Here is a 19,355-nt window from a genome sequence, read left to right as displayed (position 1 = left end):
CCTCAGTGAGACTTTGTGTCAGGTAACCCACAAGCAGCAGAGCCAAGTTCACCATGGTTCCTCAGCAGAGTTCACTCGCATCAAAACCTTCCTGGGTGCTGGTTCAGTTTAGAAGGATTCTGTCACCAGAAGCCTCTCGCTGTGATGGCTTGACATTTGGGCAAGGGCTAAGAGAAAAGGGGAACAGATTTGCATTCAAGGTCTGCTACCACTGGCTGTCCATTTTAGCCCAAGAGTGACAACAGATTAGTGCCAATAAACTCCAGTTTCAATCAAGTTTTTCTGTGAAATGTAAAGCTGTTGCCCAATTCCAGCTGTTTACGCATACAGAGGCTCCTTGCAGTAACAGAAAGCAGGCCTAAGTTGGTTCATGGCTACCAGTCATGTCTTCACAAAACAGCATAAACCCAAAAAGGCATACCTCTCTACACAAGGTACCTCTGAAACAACAAAGAATTCAGTTCAATAGGACAGGTGAAAGAAAGAATTAAGTTCCACAGAAATCTTAAGTCTAAGGTGCTGAATGTAATTTCTCTAAACAGGACATAAACAAGAAGGGCACAATGGCAACTGTACTTTAACTGAACTTTTTAATAGGGATAGATACAATTAATATACTATAAGCCACTTAACATTTTTCACGGAGATCTTGTTACTTTAGCAAATAAATAAATGGTCAGCTGAACAAAATAAAAGCCTAAGGACTGAGTAAAGGTTTTGCAAGTCCCTCAAGGAACCTTTCCACTTCTACAGTTACTCTTTTCCCTGATACATGCCTAAAACTGTACTTTTGGGTTTCTTGGGTTTCTCAAAATGCCTCCACGGCAGCACCTGCTATAATTTCACTGATGATCTCGTCATATGACTTACAGCCCATTGTCAGGTGGGCAGCTCTTTGGTAAAGGTGTGGCAACAGACTCTTTGCTTTCTGTCAGTGCTCGCGGCTGATGGACAAAAACACTGAACTTGACCCCCTGGTTAGCTGCTGCCCTCACAAAACCGCTGTTTGCGGTCATGGTGATGGCTTTTAAAGTGTCTCCTGTCCCAAAAATGGTAAGAGAGCGACCATTGATCTTCGAACTAGCCACCAGTCCTAAGGCACGGTCGGACGGCTGATCTGGCACCACATTAATTCTTTCGATAAGCAGCGCAGCGCGCTCCTTCTCCCCAGGTCCTCCCAGCGTTTCCAAGATGGACTGAAAATCTCTGACAGCAGATTCGCAGGCAAAGAGCTCCTTCCCCTCCATGAACTGTTCCAGCTGAGGCAGGACTCTTTCCCTCCTCTCTTGGGCTGCTTGCTCCGTTAGCACTTTCTCCTTGAAGACGAAGTAGCAGCCACCATAGCTGAGGGCAGAGACATAGGTTATTAAGGTAGTTATGTCCAAGTTCACTCTATTGCACACGTTTACTTTGATCTGGGTGGGAAAAGCGATGCTGGCCACTAAGTTCTCCCGGTCCACTCTGGTCACCTGCAGGAGCTCTGGGCCTTCTTCATCTGATTCACTGGCACTAAGGTGCTGGTTTCCCGTAGATGGCTCCACCAGCAAGTTCACAGCCACAATGTCTCCTCGCACAGATATTCCCATCTCCTTGAGTCTCTCTGCCATAGGACTGGACACGCTGTTGTAGAATGCAAAGATTATGTGGGGGTTGCTGTACTCCACTGGCTGCTGACGGCTTGCTTGTAGGAAGTCCTCTGCCTGCTCAATAACGCTCTTGTCACCATACTGACCTCTCCCCAGCCAGATATTGTGCAGGGCCTCGGCCTTCCGACCGATGGCCTTCACCCATGTGTGACCTCCGTTTGCGACAACATCTACCACCAGTGTCTGTTTGTCTCCAAACCTGTCTTCATAAGTAAAGACATGGAGGACACTGACAACATCCTCCAGGTTCTCTGCTGACTGAATAATGGCTTGGAGGTGGGTAAGGTTTGTACTCTGAAGATGGGATTCTTTAATGGCCACCTTCCCTGCCTCCACCTTGTGCAAGAAGTTTAGCTCAGCCTTCAGTTTGCCACATAGTTTTGCCCCACCTTCTATTCTCCTTTTCTGTGACTTGGAAAGGGCTTCTGCTCTCTGGATCAATTCTTTGGCAACGGCAATTCTTTCACAAAGCAGTGACTGCACAGACATGTTGGAAACATTATTCCTATCAAGCGAAAGCAAAAGATAAATTTGTTATTGAGTGGTCAAGAATAAAGACAATCAAAAGTGTTCTTTCCAACAGTGCACACTGCAGTTTTGCAGTAGATTTAGTTCAACAGCTACTGGTACTGTAAAGCACAACCACAAGGAACCTCAAAACAAGTCCCACCGAAGAATTCAATTCCTTTCCTTCGCCTCTGTGTATCCATCCCATAGCCTCAGAAGTTGTCAGTTCTCAGCGAGGGAGAACAGCGGCATTCAAGCCTCCCCTCCACCCTCCCACCCCACCCCCCAACAGGTGAGCTCTTCGCTGAGTTAGTCGCTTAGAGAGATCTCAACCCTCAGAGCTCATTTGCAAAGAGCCAAGTTAGAAATCCTGTTAATGCCATGAGAAAATCCTGCCTCTCCCTTTCACCTCAATTATTATTTAAAAACAAAAGCTAGCTACCATGCATACTTATATAAAAACTGTGAAGTCTGGCTCCCTTTAAGTATTTTAACACAACCCTTGTTTTTTTGTAATTATGGGTAGCACACCTCTGTCCTCTCCAGCTTTCATATTAAACTATACAACCTCCTAGTAAAGTTCCAACATTATACAGCATCACATCAGACTACGCTTCCCAATTCTTAAGCCAGAAGGATCTTAAAATCTCACTTTTCTAGTTCTGCTGAAGATTTACTGTGCTGCATCCAGTGAGTCTATTCCTCCGCACCTGTAGTACTCCCGTACGTCTCCCTGAGAAAGTGCAATAGGAATTACTGAAATGAACGTGGGATGGACTCAAAAAATGTAAGATTCAATACAAAAGTTAACAGTGCAATATTTGTTTTTCTTCATGACAAGAAGTAAAGAGCTGCTACGAAGAGTGAAATTGTAGCTGGGGGCAAAAAAGGATTAAACACGTGTTCCTGTACTTCTTAGCTAAGCTGCACGTTGAAGCAAACTGGTATTAAAGGGCAAGACAAACGGAGCTTCGGCTGAAAACAAGCAGCAATGTACAGCAATGCCATAGCCGGCTCTGCCAGTGTAACCATGGAGCCTGGTGTCAAGGAGCCGAAGTCACCCACAGGTTAAACCCAAGTTCTAGTAAGTCAACGGTTAACTGCTACGGGACCGGTTAAGGGCCAACACTGCCACAGTCTCCTCCTTATTACCAACTGAAAAGACCAACGTCCCCCAACGCGGCCTGCTGACTCCCTTCAGGGCCAGAGGCAGCCAGTGAAGCCAGTCCTGCTCCCCACCGGCACCTCTCACCACAGCAACTGCCACTTGTATCAGAAAAGGGCTGGTGCCAGCTGTTCAGCGGGCGTTAAGCCCACAAACCCAGCCACTTGCCAGCACACCTGCGAGGCGGCCTCGCCGTCACCCGCCGGGCCGCGGGGGGAGAGCCGCCCCGCACAGCGAGGCGGTGGCGCACAGAGCCCCTCACACACACACACACACACACACACACGGCTGAGGGCAGCAGCCGCCCGGAGATCCACCCGGCTCATGCACAGACAGGACCGGCGGGAACAACCATCCCCAGGCGTGCAGGATGCGCCCGATACTCGGAGGCGCCCGCCAGGGTCAGAGCGCGGCCCCTCGCCCCACTCCCTTCGGCAGCTGCGCACAGGCGTCGCCCGACCCCCTGTCCTTCGCCTACAGGGCCGCCTCGGCTGGCCCGGCCCGGCCCCGCCCGCCGGCTGCCCCGGCCCGGCCCCGCCCGCCGGCTGCCCCCACCTTCACGTCGCTCCCCCATCACGTGAGAGTGACGCTAGTGGAGGTCGCGGCGCCATGTTGGGTAAGGGCAGGATGCCCACGGCGTTCGCCCCCATCCCCTCCCGGCAGAGCCGGCGGGCGGCGGGCAGCCACGGCCGCAGCCCCGGCCTCGCCCCCGCCCGACACAGTGGGCGGGGGGAGCTGTGTCCTCGCTTCCCCCATCCCCGCCGCCCCGTCACCATGCGGGCGTGACAAGCCGGCGCCCACCTCGCCTCTCCGGGCACGCCCGGGCTCCGCTCCCTCCCGTCCGCCGTCCCCCCCGCGCCGCAGCCCGTACTCACAACGCGGCGGCGGCCGCAGCCTTTCACCCGGGCAGCTGGGGGGATGCGGCCCGGCGTGGCGTGGCGCGGCGTGGCTCGGCCCGGCACCTCCCCCGGGGCCGCCGGGCGGGGACAGGCGCTGCACCCGCCTCGCCGCCGGCTTCAGTCCGCCTGGCCTGGCTCTGCTCCACGGCGTGGCTGCACTCGGTCACGGAGGGCCTCAAACGCATGGGGGGGTGGGTTACCCCGGAAAGCAGCGAAGCCAGTAGGTCAGGCGGGGCAGAGGCAAGTGAGCCTGGGGCTTGAACTTCATCAGGTAGCAGCTGTGGCTCTCCACGTTGAGTCTGTGGGGTAAAAACAACAAAACCGGGCTTTAATAAACCTTTCACTGCCAAGCGTGAGCGAGCATTCTCCTTGCCTGCCCCAGGTTGCTGCCTGCTCGCAAGCCGTGGGCATCTCCATCGCCTCCAGCCTCTCTCCGTGCTGCAGCAAGGGAGACTTGCCTTTACTCGACTAAGCTACTTCACAGGGTTCTGCAAAGCAACAGTAAGCCAAAGCAACTCGTAAGGAGCTTACTGCACCTCTGTCTTGCATCACGTTGTGCACATGACCTCATGAAATGGTGGTACTGTTCCCAGATCCCAACCCTATGAGTTAAATAAAGCCCAAGGAAATTTTGCGTTCCCAGAGGTGTCACACTACTGACGTGCAGAAAATAGACTCTGTAACTCTAAAGTTATAAAGTAGGTATGTTTATTCAGCGCTGGGTGCACAGGCGATCTCTCCACCACAAGCGTGCACACCCGGAGTAACAAAACCATCCCATATTTATACGACGAGACGATGAATATTCAATTAACGCCGATACATATTCATTACCTAAACCCGCCTACTCTCGCTTTTTATGCTAATCAGCTTATCAGTCCTTTGCGATTGCGCAGTTTCTTCCAAAAATTGTGGGCAAGGGTCTTTGGTGGTCCTTGGGAGGAAGGCCCCAAGTCCTCCTCACGATGTACTTTTCACCTTTCGCCTGGAATGTGCTGGTCTTGCAAGCTTGCAGTGTTCTTATCAGTCTGAACTAATTTATGGCCTTGTTAACTATCCGTTTTCCTCCAGTAACGAGGTCTACGAACACAATTCATGTCCTTTATCAGCCACCTGTTTTCTTTAATAAAGAGGTAACGGGATGGATATTATTCCATCCTCGAGTTCTTGCTCTTTTATCTTCTCCTTGAGATAGTACAAGGCCTTCACAAATAATCCCTTTGCTATGGAAAAGGAAAAAAGACTCCCCTTCTCCTTCACAAGCTGTTCCACATAATTACCTAGCTGAGCAAGAGCTGCTCTCCATAATTATACTACACTACATACATAATCGTGATTCTATACCCTCAGATCAATTCCTATACTACACTACATACGTAATCGTGATTCTATACCCTCAGATCACTACCCAGAGCTCCTCAGAGCAGATAATCTTCCAGGACCTGTAAAACAAGAGCATTACCTACTTTAAGTGACCAATATCCCTCCCTCTCCTTCCAAATGGCTCCATTGGGAGCAAGATAAATGAAGTCATAGTTCTTGGTCAGCTTAAGTCATCAAGCTTGTCATTCGTCATTTCTCACAAGTGAACAGTGTTTCTCCACTTTATTCCCCCAACTACACTTTATTCAGTAAGTTGTTTTACAAAACATGAGCAAAGCTAATACATTAACTATAAAAATTGCACCTTTTGAAAATTACAACGGCCATGTAATTTGCTACTCGATTGCTCTAGTATCTCTCACTCCCGAAGTGATTTTATTTGAGAAATATATCTCAAAATTACTATTTCTAAGGGTTTTGAATGAAAAAAGATGTAGAATAGTTCCCAGCAATTTAGAGAGTCCCTTTAAATGCTAAAATTTCGCTAATATTCCAGGCGTGCCATCACCTGAATACGGCAATGATTTTCTTCAAAGTAGCATTAAGCAGTTTAAAAAAACCTCACAACTCATACTCCAAATCTCACCACCTTTCCCATTAGAACAGTGTAATATAAAGGTCTGCCTGTGTCATGCTTTGGCCCTGGCTGGACACCAGACGCCAACCAAAGTCATACTAGCTATTGTGAAGAAAATTATCTCAGCTGAAACCAGGACATAGACACTTCAGTACAATTACCCCATGTGGTAATGGTTGTCTGTCATCCTAACAGACTGGGGGCTGGGCAAAAATCCCCTCAACCTTTACACCAGTTATCAGATATGTGAAAGGCAGCGCTTTCCTTACTCAGAGCACAACACTTCCTCTAGAATGCACACAACAGTTACTACACTTTAAACCACAGGAAAAGATGGAAGATAAGTTTTTTCATTTCCCTTCACCACCTGTAAAAAATGAGTAAAATTCTACAGAGATGAAAGTTGTTCAATTATTTAAAAAAAAAACCAAACACACAAACCCAAATCAAAATGCAAACCACACCCTCCAAACTCTGAAACTGTTTTTTGTTTGCCCCATTGTTACCATCTGGAAAGTGAGAGTATAATTTATTTGACATTGCTTTGGTTTCAACTACCTTCCATATGGTGTTCTTCAGTGATCAACTGTTTTTAGTGGAGGAGGCAACTAGGCTACTACAGCTCATGCTAAACATTTTCTGACATACCTAGCTGCATTTTTTTCAAATATGAAATTCTTTTAAATAAAGCCAGCTGTATGTGTATGAATATTCAAGTAGCATTCTGCTTCTCCAAATGATTCTGAAAACTTATGTTGCTGGATCTTTAAAGCCTCCAGTTTGTCCCTAGCTGCTCATTGTCTCCAGAAGAATAATCAGGGCATGAACAGGTTCTCAGAGTAAAATACTCAAAAAGTGATCTGGACTAAGTCTTAACATACCATTTGGACACAGCTTTTATTTCTGACATTAGGAAATAAAACTTCACTTATGGCATGCTTCACAAATTCTTATTTACCTAATGATAACATAAAACATCAGAAGACAGACATTCACAAGAACAGATTGATTAGTTTATACACTACTTTCTGTGGACTAACTCATACTCTATATATTGCCTTTGTTATTTAGGGCTGACTAACATGTCACCGAATCAGGCTGCTTCCATATGTGCTTAGTAAAGCAGAGGGATCCAGCTGTTGCTCCCCATTCATTATCAACATTTTAGGAGACTAATTTTTGTTTTTGAAATAATCTGCAAACAGTTACTTAAATGGCCACAGACCAGGTTATTTCTGCTGAAAAATAAAGTACACGTCTCTCCTGGCTCTTTTAAGGTAAATTTTGTGTTTCTATATAACCTGAAGGACTCTACACACGTAACAAATGTTATCAATACAGACACCCACACACAAGAATAAAGCACCTAGTTCTGCACCTGTAAAAGCTGCAAAGCATAAATTGTGTTCTTTTCATTACTGCATATACAGTTATCTTGCAAGTTGAAAAACAGCACAGTTTGAGGGATAAAGTAATTAAAGAATCACAGAATCAGAATTACAAGATTGGAAAAGACCTTTAAGATCATCGAGACCATATCCTTAAGTACCTCATCTACCCTTTTTTAAAACACATCCAGGGAAGGTGACTCAACCACCTCCCTGGGCAGCCTGTTCCAGGCCCTGGCAAGTCTTTTTTCCTAACATCTAATCTGAAGCTGCCCTGGCACAGCCATTTTCCCTTGTCCTATCTCCTGTCACCTGGCTGAAGTGACTATTGACCATCTCTCGACAACCTCCCTTCAGGTAGTTGTAGGTGGTGATAAGGTCTCCCCTCAGCCTCCTCTTCTCCAGGCTAAACAGCCCCAGCTCCCTCAGCTGCTTCTCATAGGATTTTCCCTCCAGCCCCTTCACCAGCCTGGTTGCCCTTCTCTGCACTTGCTCAAGGACCTCAATGTCATTTTTATGGTGGGGAGCCCAGAACTGCTCACAGTACTCAAGGTGTGGCCTCACCAATGCCGAGTACAGGGGCACAATTACCTCCCTAGACCTACTGGCCACACTATTTATGATACAAGCCAAGATGCCATTGGCTTTCCTGGCCACCTGGGCACGCTGCTGACTCATATTCAGTTGGCAGTCAACCAACACCCTCAGGTCCTTCACCGCCTGACAGCTCTCCAGCCAGTCTCCCCCAAGCCTGTAGTGCTGCATGGGGTTGTTATGTCCCATGTGCAGCACTCTACACTTGGCCTTGTTAAACTTCATCCAGTTGGTCTCAGCCCATCGGTCCAGCCTATTCAGATCCCTCTGAAGAGCCTCCCTACCCTCAGGCAGATCAACATTTCCTCCTAGTTTAGTGTCATCTGCAAACTTACTGAGGGAGCATCAATCCCTTCATCGATGTCATTGATAAAGATGTTGAATAAGACCAGACCCGGGACTGAGCCACTTGTGACTGGGGGACGCCACTTGTGACTGGCCTCCAGCTGGATTTGGTTCCATTCACCACCACCCTTTGGGCCCGTCCATCCAGCCAATTTTTAACCCAGCTGAGGGTCCACCTGTCCAGGCCAGTGGCAGCCAGTTTCTCAGTCAGAATGCTGTGAGAAACCGTGTCAAAGGCTTTACTGAAGTCCAGGTAGACCACATCCACAGCCTTCCCCTTGTCCATTAAGCGGGTCACCTTGTTATAGAAGGTGATCAGGTTAGTTTGACAAGATCTACCTTTTGTAAACCCATGTTGACTGGGCCTGATCCCCTGGCCATCATGCATGTGCTGCATGATAGCTCCCAAGGTGACCCTCTGCATGATCTTCCCCGGGACTGAGGTCAGACTGACAGGGTTGTAGTTCCCTGGATCCTCCTTCCAACCTTTCTTGTACATAGGTGCAACATCTGCCAGCCTCCAGTCTAGTGGAACTTCCCCAGTCTGCCAGGATTGCTGATAGATCATGGAAAGGGGTTTGGCTAGCACATCTGCCAGCTATCTCAGTACCCTCAGGTGGGTCCCATCCAGCCCCATTGACTTGTGGGTGACTAATTACTTCCCCCTGAATCACAGGAGCTTTGTTCTGCTTCCTCTCCCTGTCAGCCAGCTCATGAGGATGAATACTCAGGGAATATCCTACTGTACTATTAAAGACTGAGGTAAGGAAGGAATTAAGTACCTCAGCGTTGTCCTCAGCCCTTGTCACTTATGTTCCCCCTGCATCAAATAAGAGCTGCAGATTCTCCTTGACCCTCCTTTTACTGTTAATATATCTACAGAAGGACTTATTATCTTTCGTAGAGGTGGCCAGTCTGAGTTCCAGTTGGGCTTTAGCCCTTCTGACTTTCTCTCTACATTATCTTACTACATCCCTGTAGTCACGCCAAGACACCTGCCCCTTTTTCCAAAGCTCGTATTTTTCCCTCTTTTTCCTGGTATCTTCCTGGATCTCCCTACTCAGCCAAGCTGGCTCCCTGCCTCGCCAACTCCTCTTCTGACAGACTGGGAGAGCCTGTTCCTGTGCCAACAGGAGTTCCTTCTTGAGGAGCATCCAACCTTCCTGGGCTCCTTTGCCCTCCAGGGCTGCCTCCCCTGGAATCTTACCAAGCAGCTTTCTGAAAAGTCCAAAAAATCCTGCTGATTTTTACTGATGGAGATAAATGTGTTTAGTTTTCAGGAGGAGTTATTACTTTAATTGTTTCTAACAATATTTCAGGGTTGAAAAAGTGCAATTTTAGGGCCGGAGTAATAGAAAACAAGTTCTTGAGACACAAAGACCAAGAGAGTCAAGAACAAAGATGCTCAAGTAGATCACAGTTCACACCTGAAATGGAAGACTGTTCGGCCTCTTTGTGAAGGTACATGATCTTTTACAGCAGATAAAATCATTTGTGGAAGTTACTTAAAATATAAACAACATTCCAAAGTGAAAAAAAAATATTTTGTCCACTCAAAAGTTAAAAATCAAGGCTAACGTGATATGAATGTGGGAAATTCTGCTTCCTCAGCCACAGGCACTGAAATCTCAGCTTTATGCAGATAAAACAAGCTTAGGATTAAAGAGACGCAGACACTTTCCCCCAAAACAGTGGCCTTCAAATTTTATTCTTTAGCCTTTTTCAAGCTGTCATTCTAAGTTTACATTTTGTACAGTATTTTGTGTACAAAGATTTCATGTATCAAGGGAAAGTATACCTGTAATAAGATTCCATGTATTACAATACTAGGACTGTTGCATTTGCACCCATTACATTTAAAAATCTGTCAGACAATCCATGTAGAAATAAGTATGCAAAAACTGCAAACAAAAACATTTAAGTAGCCAAAATTAAAAAGACCTTTGTGTGAATCACACAGTCTAGCTCGGTTTCTACTAGGCTATTGCAGCCAGGTAGTCCTTAACCTCAGTTGGAGTGAGCCTCCTAAAACCAGCTTCGTTACAGATGCCAACTTCAATGTTGTCTTCTGTCATCTGCCCTTCAAAGCTCTCCTGTTAAAGAAAATACAGTTCAGTCAATCATATCAGTGTTGTCACTACAGTAAGTTTCTTATTTCTTAAATATTTTGCTAACCTTTAGTGTTAAGATAGCTGTATGAATAGCATCCTCAAGCTCCAAATCTTCATTGTATCTGTAAACAGAAGTATTTCAGCATGGGACAAACATCTTTCTAAATCCAAGAGTCTCTAAGAACTCCAGCTCTACTAAAATCTTCCTATTCCTCATACAAAGACTATTGGAAGCACTATGATATTGACAGTCAAAGTTATTATTTATATATAAAAGAAATTCACTACTTTTCCTAGCGACAAATATATATATAGAACAATTTATGCAAATACCTTGACTGTAATGTTTATTGCATTGAAATAATTCTCCATAAACACAAAAAGTTGGACTTTAAATAAAGCAAATGTCCACCACGTGTAGGTAAGTGAACTGGAAACATTATACCTTAAGTATTTCAAAATTTTGTTCTGATAAACTGAAAATGAGCAATTTTTTGTCTGGCTGTTCTGCATGGAACCTGAGCAAATCAGATGGTGTCCTCCAGACAAGCATCAAATACTTTACCTTTTCTCAAGGAATGTTTTCCCATTGACGTAATTTTTTCCCATTGCTGTTGCTTTCCAAGCAAAGTAAGCTCCCTGTAAAAGCAACAATCTATTGAATTGTTTTGCCAAACCTAAGTCAAACAGTACCCATGCAATTACTTGCTAGCAATTAGGGAAACATGGAATATTCTGAGATTATAGGAGTCTATTTGGGGACACGTTCAGACTAGTTTGATAGAGAAACACATGCTGTGAAAACGTACCAAAAAATTGTATACGGTCCCACCTATTTTCATCCACCCACTACTTTGAAAGATCAATTTAAGAAGCCATTAGCATAGTTCTTAATTTGGGATTCCTTAAAAACAAATAGTACTTTTGCCCTTGAGAATGAATACAGTCAGATCTCCCAAGGTTCGCTCCACATAATCTTCTTTTTTAAGATGAAGTAATGTAAACAGCTTATTGCAAATCAGCCATCTGATTTATCTTAGCTACTATGAGGATATTTAGCCATCACTTCTGTTCTCTCCTCTGGCATGAAGAGCAGTACTATGCCTCACATGACACCTGCATTTTGCTTTTTACATATGAACATCAGGTATTAATTCAAATTTCTGAAGCTTATCAAAGATCACTATGGTGACCACATTTTTTGTTTGATGTAAATATTAGATCTCAAAAACTACCCTTTGATGCACATGTAAGAAGTGCAGTGCAAAAACTCACTGAAATTACCCACTGCCATTAACTTCTAAAGCACAGGCATTATATTTCATAACCCAACAGAGTCTGGCCTAACTGCTCTCCAGTTTAGGGAACAACTATTTGGTAGCATAAGCAGTTAATTATTATTTTCTTTCCTGATACCTGCTGCAGAATGCCACTCTTGCTGTCACTACCAACTAGGTGGGAAGGGATGAAAAGGGGCGGTGATCTCCCTCAAAACCAACTGCCTTCCCTCAAGCAGTACAGGAACACACAGGATCCAAATGATCCAGGTTTGCACCCTGAGCCTCCTGAAATGGACTCATTCTGATTTCTGAAGCCATGTTAAATCTTTTATTCCAGCTCTGCACATACAAAGTTTTAGATGTCCCGTAAAAGGATCTGAATTTTAAACCATAAACTTACAGATGGATCCGACTGAAATAAGTACGGCCGCCCTTCATTCCAGCCACATATTAGCAGTGAGACACCAAAGGGACGAACACCACTGCAGGCAGAGAGAAGAAAAAAACCCCAACAACCCACACAGTTGATATTTAAAATTTATTCGGTGAAAAACAATGGTGAATAAATTCTTCCCTCCAAAATGCTTCCCACCAGCCCAGAGCTGCGATCAGGAATGACTAGTCGACCCAAGAGTACAAAACCAAAGCATGCTGCCTTGTCTGACAGGGGTGTTGGCAAGACATGAAGACCCTATCTCCCCTGCTGCCAGTTAGCACTGTTCTCTGTCCCACTCTCTGTGGACGTTCTCTATTGCAAAACTAACTGCCTTTTTGATGCAGAACACCCCCAAACCTAGCCCTGCTCCCCCCACATGACCGGGCAGCTGTTCTTCCTGACACTGAAACAACATAACTTTTCTAAGCAACCTCACAATTCTGAAAGCCACATACCCAGATTGCGTGTATTCCTGCATCACAGATGCAATTCTCTGTACTAGCTGAGCTGTTGGAATGGGCTCATGATAAACCAAGTAGTACTGCTGGGCCAGCTTCCGAGCTCTGTGCACAAGTACTCTGAAAACAAAGGCAGAAGTAGTACATTAAAGAAATTCCAACTAGTTGCTACCACTAGAACTGAAAAGTCATAATAAATACTATGCTACCGAGTTAAACATCTGAACATCATCAACATAAGAAAACATGGACCGTGCTGGGTCGTATTTATCAACTGAGTAATCTCTGAAATTAAGGTTGAATTAGACTGCTGTTCATTCCCCACTCCTACAGGTAGAGGGTTATTTCACGAGGTATTGAATATATTAAGAAAAACTTAAAAGTGCATTTCAAATCCAGTGTAACATAGCATAATATTATGCTATACACTTAGAAAGAAACAACTAATTGCTATCTGTTTCTGGTTTTTGCATCTCTTGCATGAAAAATGCATCCAAATGGCAACCAAACAGAAATTTTTAGTACCTGTAATCTGGACCCATACCGCTGTACACTAAACCTATATGTTTGGTAATTGGTTCTACTTTGTGGACACTCCTTTCATCGTAAAGAATGGATTTCTGCTTCTTCTCAGTTGCCAGCACCACTCCATTTGCAGCTGGAAAGGAACAGGATTTATTTATTTTTTTAATACTAAACTCAATTTCTGGAAAGCAGTGAAAATACAGAACAGGTCTGTCAGACTGTAAAGAACTTTGTTCCTCACTTTTTAAAAAGCCCTTCAAGTTAACAATCATGTTAAACAGAGATACTTTGATGAAACCACCCAATACATCAGTTCTCATTTTAATTAGTCATACAGCTCCCATAATCCCATTCTAAAGACTATGAAGCACATAAAGTTACTTCAACTGTTCAATTATTGTGCGTCATTTTTCTTTATATATATATATATATATGTGGACACACAGCTGGAGTTATTTAAGGGACAGGAACAGTCAAAAGTAAAGATGCTTAGTTCTACCAGCTGAGCATCTCCGAAATTACCCAAGCAATTCTCCTAGCACAGAGCTAGCTCTATGCTCCCTTCCTTCTTTAAAAAATAAGTTGCAGGAAAAAAAAAAGAAAATATTAAACCCACTAAAACATGTGAAAAACCACTGAAATAAAAACAAAATATGCAGCAGAATGTGAGGTGAAAAAGAGCCAGTATGTGGTCCAAAATTATTTTAGTTCTCTCAAATGATACCCAGAATCCTGCATCCTTCACTGAAGTAGTTGTGTTCTGAACATACCTTTAATCCCAACCGATGGAGCTCCTGCAGCCACTGCAGCCAAAGCATATTCAATCTGAACAAGTTTTCCAGAGGGACTAAAAAGGGAAACACAGAAGTGAGCCTAACATAATTCCGATATGCTCAAACCTTTCCTACAACAATCTGATGCTAACTTGCTTTTTCAAACCTCTTTACACCTCATATCAGTATAAGATAATCAGATTTAAAAACCAAAACAAAACCATAAAACAAATACAACCCAACAGAAAACACGAATCTTCCAGCTGTTACGAATATTAAGAACAAGATTGGTTCAACGCCGAATAAACTGCTACACAGTGCTGCGACTGGGGTACTCACAGGGCACCTCTGCCCACAACCCTGATGAAAGTTAATGTGTCTCAGACGGGGCAGTGATGAAGGAGGACAAGTCTGTTCTCCAACTTTATACCAGTGTAAAAAAAGTTTTCAACTCAGTGGAAAAGTCTTCAGAGCATGTCATGACGTTCTACTGAAATGACATTATACGTGCAGTTTGCAAAAGTTCTGAAGACAGCAACATTCACTGCTGAGAGGTGTGAGCAAAACACTTTCTGCCCCATAAGCACACATCAGGTCAATGGCACAAGGTAGAAACAGCTCCCGTTCCACCCCCAGGTATTCCTGCATTTTGTTTTAATGATCCACGTAATTCCAGTAAGGAATCATTGTAAAAGAGCAGCAGGGGTCAGGCTGACAAAGTAATTCACACGGAATGAGGGGAACCCAGGGCCCCCTCCTCAAGCCCGGGGGAAAGGGACAGCACAGTCGCTCAATGGACAAATGACTTTGCAAGTGGGATCAGTTCTCAGTGCTGTATCTCAGACACTGCTGCTTCAATACATGCTGAAGTAAAACAGGAAACAATGTCACTCTGTGCTTGGAGGCAGCAGAAAAAGCAATAATCAATTAGCGTGTAAAGGTGACAAAGTAATAACTCCAGCTCCTCCACTGCAAAATGCCAGCAAACCAGAACAACAGTTTCCTGCAGGAACTATTAAAATATACAGAACATTTGTAAAGTATTTTGAAAGTAACCAGAAACTAAGAATAAGTAATTCTTGCTGCAAAGAACAGGTGACTGTAGTAAAGCTTAAGTAAGTGTATTCTCTTACATGACTATAAAATCAAATGTCTTCAAGTCTTTTTAGTCTTAAGAAAAGGAGGCTGAGGGGACACTTTATCGCTTTCTACAACTACCTGCAAGGAAGGCATAGAGAGGTGTAGGTCGGTCTCTTCTCTCGGGTAACAAGCAACAGGACCAGAAGAAATGGTTTCAAATTGCACCAGGGGAGATTTAGCTTAGATATTAGAAAGAATTTCTTTACTGAAAGGGTAGTCAAGTATTGGAACAGGCTGCCCAGGCAGGTGGTGGAGCCACCACCCCTGGAGGTATTTAAAAGGCGTGTAGATGTTGTGCTTGGGGACATGGTTTAGAGGTGGACTAGGCAGGGTTAGGCTGTGGTTGGACTCAGTGATGTTCAAGGTCTCTTCCAACCTAAGTGATTCTAGAGTTTCAGAGCATGTAGTGCTTCCACGCAGTACAGAAGGCCTGTAAAACTCCCTTAAGAGACCATTTCCAAGAACCAACAAAGAACAAAACTCGCTTGAGTAAAGCAGGCATATTTGGCTGCATCCATCCACAAAGAAGATTCTTTTTCTGGTGTCAGATTGCAAACTGCTTCACTACCTTAACTGCAACAAGCCTTTAGTAATCTACTTCACAATTACACAGCGTTAGTCTGCTCTGAGATTAAAAGCAGCACAGAAGTTCTTGCATTCAATTTCTCTTTTTCTATGTACAATATTATCCTGGATAGTTTAATTAAAAAATGTAATGGAATGTGATTTCATTTTCTCTGAATTAATCTTAAGCGATATCTTTAATAGACGGTACCCCAACAGTGCAATCCCTAGAAATAAACTACTTAAATAACTCATCTGAAGGTTCATTTCCATTCCTGTATCCTCAAAGTTCGCTCTGAAGCAAGCATTCGATACACCATAGCTCAGCTATCATCCCTTATTTCCAGCTAACTCAGATGAACTACCCAGCCTAAAGCGCGTGTGGACATCCTAAGTTTCCTAAACCGTCTCACCGAGCGGTCGTTGTGAGGCTCTACCAGCGAAGAGACAGACCTCACGGTGAGTGTGATTTACAGCAAAAGAAGAAGATACGAACAGCGACTGCAGCTGGGCCCAAGGTCAGCGGCAGTGATCAGGTGGGACCCCGGGGCTCTCTCACCTCAGCCCCCGCCTCTTATCTCCGCCAGCGCCTGCCGCCACTCAGCTCACCAAGACTCGCGGCAGCCGTGTGCCCCCCTCAGGCAAATGAGAAGCCCCCTGATGCCGGTCGCTTTCCCCACGCCTCTTTCGCCCCCGCTCAGCCACCGCCGCCCCCCACGCAGCGCTCGCAGGCCGGGCTCCGCGCACCCGCCGGGGACGCGATGACTCTGCAAAGTCCCCCGGCTCCGTCCTGCCCCGCCGCTGGAAGACCGCTCCGTGGAGGCCATGCGCCGTCCTCCCCCTCTCCCGCCGGCCCACCCACAGAGAGCCCAGACCCGCAGCCCCTGGCCCGCGGGTACCTGAAGGTAGTGAGGGAGAAGCTGTAGCCGCGCTCCGCCATTTTGGAACAACCCCCTGCGCTCCCCTCACCAGCTTCTTCTGCGCAGGCGCAGCCGCTCCCTCAGCTTCCTGCACGAGGACACAGCTAGCACGCTGATTGGCGGGGAGGCGAAGCGTAGCAGAGCATACCGGGAAGCAGTGCCGGGCCCGCGAGGGACTCAATTGGCGAAGAGGAAGGCGGTGAGGCATGCTGGGCGCTGAAGTCGCGGAGCGCCCTTGCCGCCCCACCCTCCTGGTGCCGAGAGTGCTCCTGGGACTTGGAGTCCGAGTCTCTGTCCTTGTTACGCCTTAAAGCGCTCAGGGCACTCGGTTTCCCAGAAGGCATGGCGGCAGATGCGCATGCTCGCTGCGCACTCGAGTGAGAGACCGCTCCCCCCCCCCCCCCCCCCCCCCTCCCCTTCCCCCTCCCCCTCCGAGGCCTTGGCGGGTCTGTGTGGGGCTATGGCGGCTCTGGTGGTGGTTTTCTCTCCGCTGCCGCGGCTTCGCGGTCTCCTCCAGCGCTGCTGGGGGCGGCTGGAGCGCGGCCTCTTCCCAGGTTTCTTCGGAGGCCAGAGCCCGCCCTGGGGTGGGTATCGGCCTGTTCTCTCGGCTGAATGACAGGGCGGTGTCGGGGTCGTTCGTTCCGTTGGTCGGCCGAGGGAGGTGACAGGAGCAGGAGATCCCTCAGCTCTGGGGACAGGGAGGGAGCGGGGCGGGAGGCGCCGCTGGCCGCTCTTATCCCCTCGCTTTGGGAGTGGCAGTAGCATCCGTGCCGCCTTTCCCCGGTCGCAGGTGTGACTCGGGGGTGAATGTAAAGAATTAACCTTTCCTTTTTCCTTCAGGACCAGCACTCGCTGTCCAGGCTCCGGTTTGCCTTCCGCAGCCAGTAAGCGGCACTGGCGAAAGCAGTGAAGCGCCAAGCCTGCTGGATAGCATCTTGTGGATGGCGGCGCCGAAGAAGAGGCGCACCATTGAAGTGAACCGCTGCAGGCGGAGAAACCCCCGAAACCTTATCAAAGTAAAGGTAACCACCTGATTCCCACCTTATTCACTGCAAGTTATGTTGTTAATGGCAAACCAGTGTGCCATTATAGTAAGATTTATATTCATTGTTTTTCATCCCACTTGTTTTAAAGAATCGTTGCGGTCGTCAATACTGACTGCAGAAACTTGCTGGAATTTGTTTATAAATAAGCTTAAAAGGCAGTGTAATTGTCAAAATACTGCGTAGCAGGTACATTCGTCTGTGTTTAAATAGAGTTTAAGGTGCAAGTCAAAGAAAAGGTAAATTTTAATAAAGCAGCTAGTATAAATGGAAAAGGTCTGTGCTCTCTGTGCCTCTAATAGAGTCGGTAGGCCTTTAGTCTCCCAAACATCAACAGGTGTAATGATTTAGGTACCGACTTCATAGGTCGTTTTAGTAGTAGGCATTTGACATAGCAGTACATTACAGAAAAATTACATAAAAGAGTAAATTTTGAAAAGGCTATTGAATGTCTCTGGTACTTAATGTTTTTAATAGTTTGTGACTGTTCCCTGTTTCTTTTGTTGCTGTTGTTCAAATTACAAAATTTCCTGTTTTCATCTGTCTTTTTAGACGAACATAGATGTGTGTCCTGAGTGTGGAAACTTGAAACAGAAGCACATCCTTTGTGGCTATTGCTATGCAAAGGTCAAAGCAGAAACTCGACTGATACGGATGGAAATGCATAAAAAGGAAGGAGGACCATTTAATGCTCCCACTGTAGAGACTCTTGTCCTTTACGATGGAGAAAAGCCCACGGAAAAAGATGAAGGCAAGAGGATCATTGAAAGAGCCAGGAAGCGCCCGTCTTGGTTTGTTCAAAATTGATGCTATAGAACTAATGCTAACAAAAACAGTTGCTACAGCAAGAAGGATGGTGATTTTTCAGGAACACCTTCCTCATTTCACGCCCTCAATGTTGGTACAGAAAACCTACGAACTTTTGGGAAGCCTGCTTTTGGAGTGCATGGTGTGCTGTATGATTTTGAAGTCAGGTGCCCTTTCTTTAGCATACAGCAGGAAACGCTTCTCAGTGATGCATCACAGCAGTCAACAATCAAAGCAAAATCAAGATCTATCTTAGATTTCAGCATCCGTGTACAGTACACTGAATAATTTGTTTGCCAATGTTCTGTGCTGGTTTTGTAAATAATGTGGGAGTTTTTTTAAACAAAGAGAAACCATTCACGGATCTCAAATAAAGTATGTTAAGTTTCCCTGGAGAAGTCTGCCTTCTACTTTTGTCTGCTGTGCTTTCCAGGGGGGGAGAAAAAGAAACGTAAACCCAGTGTGCATTAGATACAAAGTATGTTTACAAGGGAGGACAGTTATTTGGTTCTTTCCATGGCTCTTAACAGAATTTGCCAGAAGGTCTCTGCAATGCTACCCTTTAAGATAGTTAGTGGTATTCCTGGTTTAGAACAAAACAGTGGTTGCCACCCAGCAGTTGCACTTTTTCTGTACTGGACCAAAGGTTTAGTGTTCCTTGCTGTTACCAGTGTACAAAGTAATTTGCTGTCTTAAAGGGATATGGCCTTTTTTTTTTTTTTCCCCTCTTCAAAGTGCACTTGATTTCTTGAGTGAAATGACAAACTGAAATGTGGTGAATGGAAATCCATAGA

At 45.7% G+C, this 19,355-nt stretch overlaps 3 protein-coding genes across 3 annotated transcripts; 1 reads left to right on the top strand and 2 right to left on the bottom strand.

Annotated features, from left to right (window-relative positions):
- Positions 1-486: 486 nt before the first annotated feature.
- Positions 487-4,279, bottom strand: LOC311188533 (UPF0415 protein C7orf25 homolog). The gene is made up of 2 exons (XM_084259985.1): positions 4,194-4,279; positions 487-2,151 (listed from the first exon to the last, which is right to left on the bottom strand). The coding sequence occupies exon 2, from the start codon at positions 2,133-2,135 to the stop codon at positions 867-869; it is 1,269 nt and encodes a 422-aa protein (XP_084116111.1). The 5' UTR covers positions 2,136-2,151; positions 4,194-4,279; the 3' UTR covers positions 487-866.
- Positions 4,280-10,181: 5,902 nt separating this feature from the next.
- On the bottom strand, positions 10,182-16,741 carry PSMA2 (proteasome 20S subunit alpha 2). Its single transcript, XM_084260459.1, has 8 exons — positions 16,691-16,741; positions 14,085-14,161; positions 13,315-13,447; positions 12,787-12,909; positions 12,296-12,377; positions 11,181-11,254; positions 10,680-10,737; positions 10,182-10,597 (listed from the first exon to the last, which is right to left on the bottom strand). Exons 1-8 carry the CDS (start codon positions 16,729-16,731, stop codon positions 10,481-10,483), a joined length of 705 nt encoding a protein of 234 aa, XP_084116585.1. The 5' UTR covers positions 16,732-16,741; the 3' UTR covers positions 10,182-10,480.
- A 409-nt stretch (positions 16,742-17,150) lies between these two features.
- On the top strand, positions 17,151-18,953 carry MRPL32 (mitochondrial ribosomal protein L32). The gene is made up of 3 exons (XM_084280216.1): positions 17,151-17,295; positions 17,552-17,733; positions 18,307-18,953. The coding sequence occupies exons 1-3, from the start codon at positions 17,172-17,174 to the stop codon at positions 18,559-18,561; spliced, it is 561 nt and encodes a 186-aa protein (XP_084136342.1). The 5' UTR covers positions 17,151-17,171; the 3' UTR covers positions 18,562-18,953.
- Positions 18,954-19,355: the final 402 nt, after the last annotated feature.

The sequence above is a fragment of the Gallinula chloropus genome (assembly GCF_964237585.1).
Source record: "Gallinula chloropus genome assembly, chromosome: 2".
In the NCBI taxonomy this organism is placed as follows: Eukaryota; Metazoa; Chordata; class Aves; order Gruiformes; family Rallidae; genus Gallinula; species Gallinula chloropus.
The sequence above is the reverse complement of the archived record's forward strand: the minus strand, read 5'-3'. Positions and strand labels throughout refer to the sequence as shown.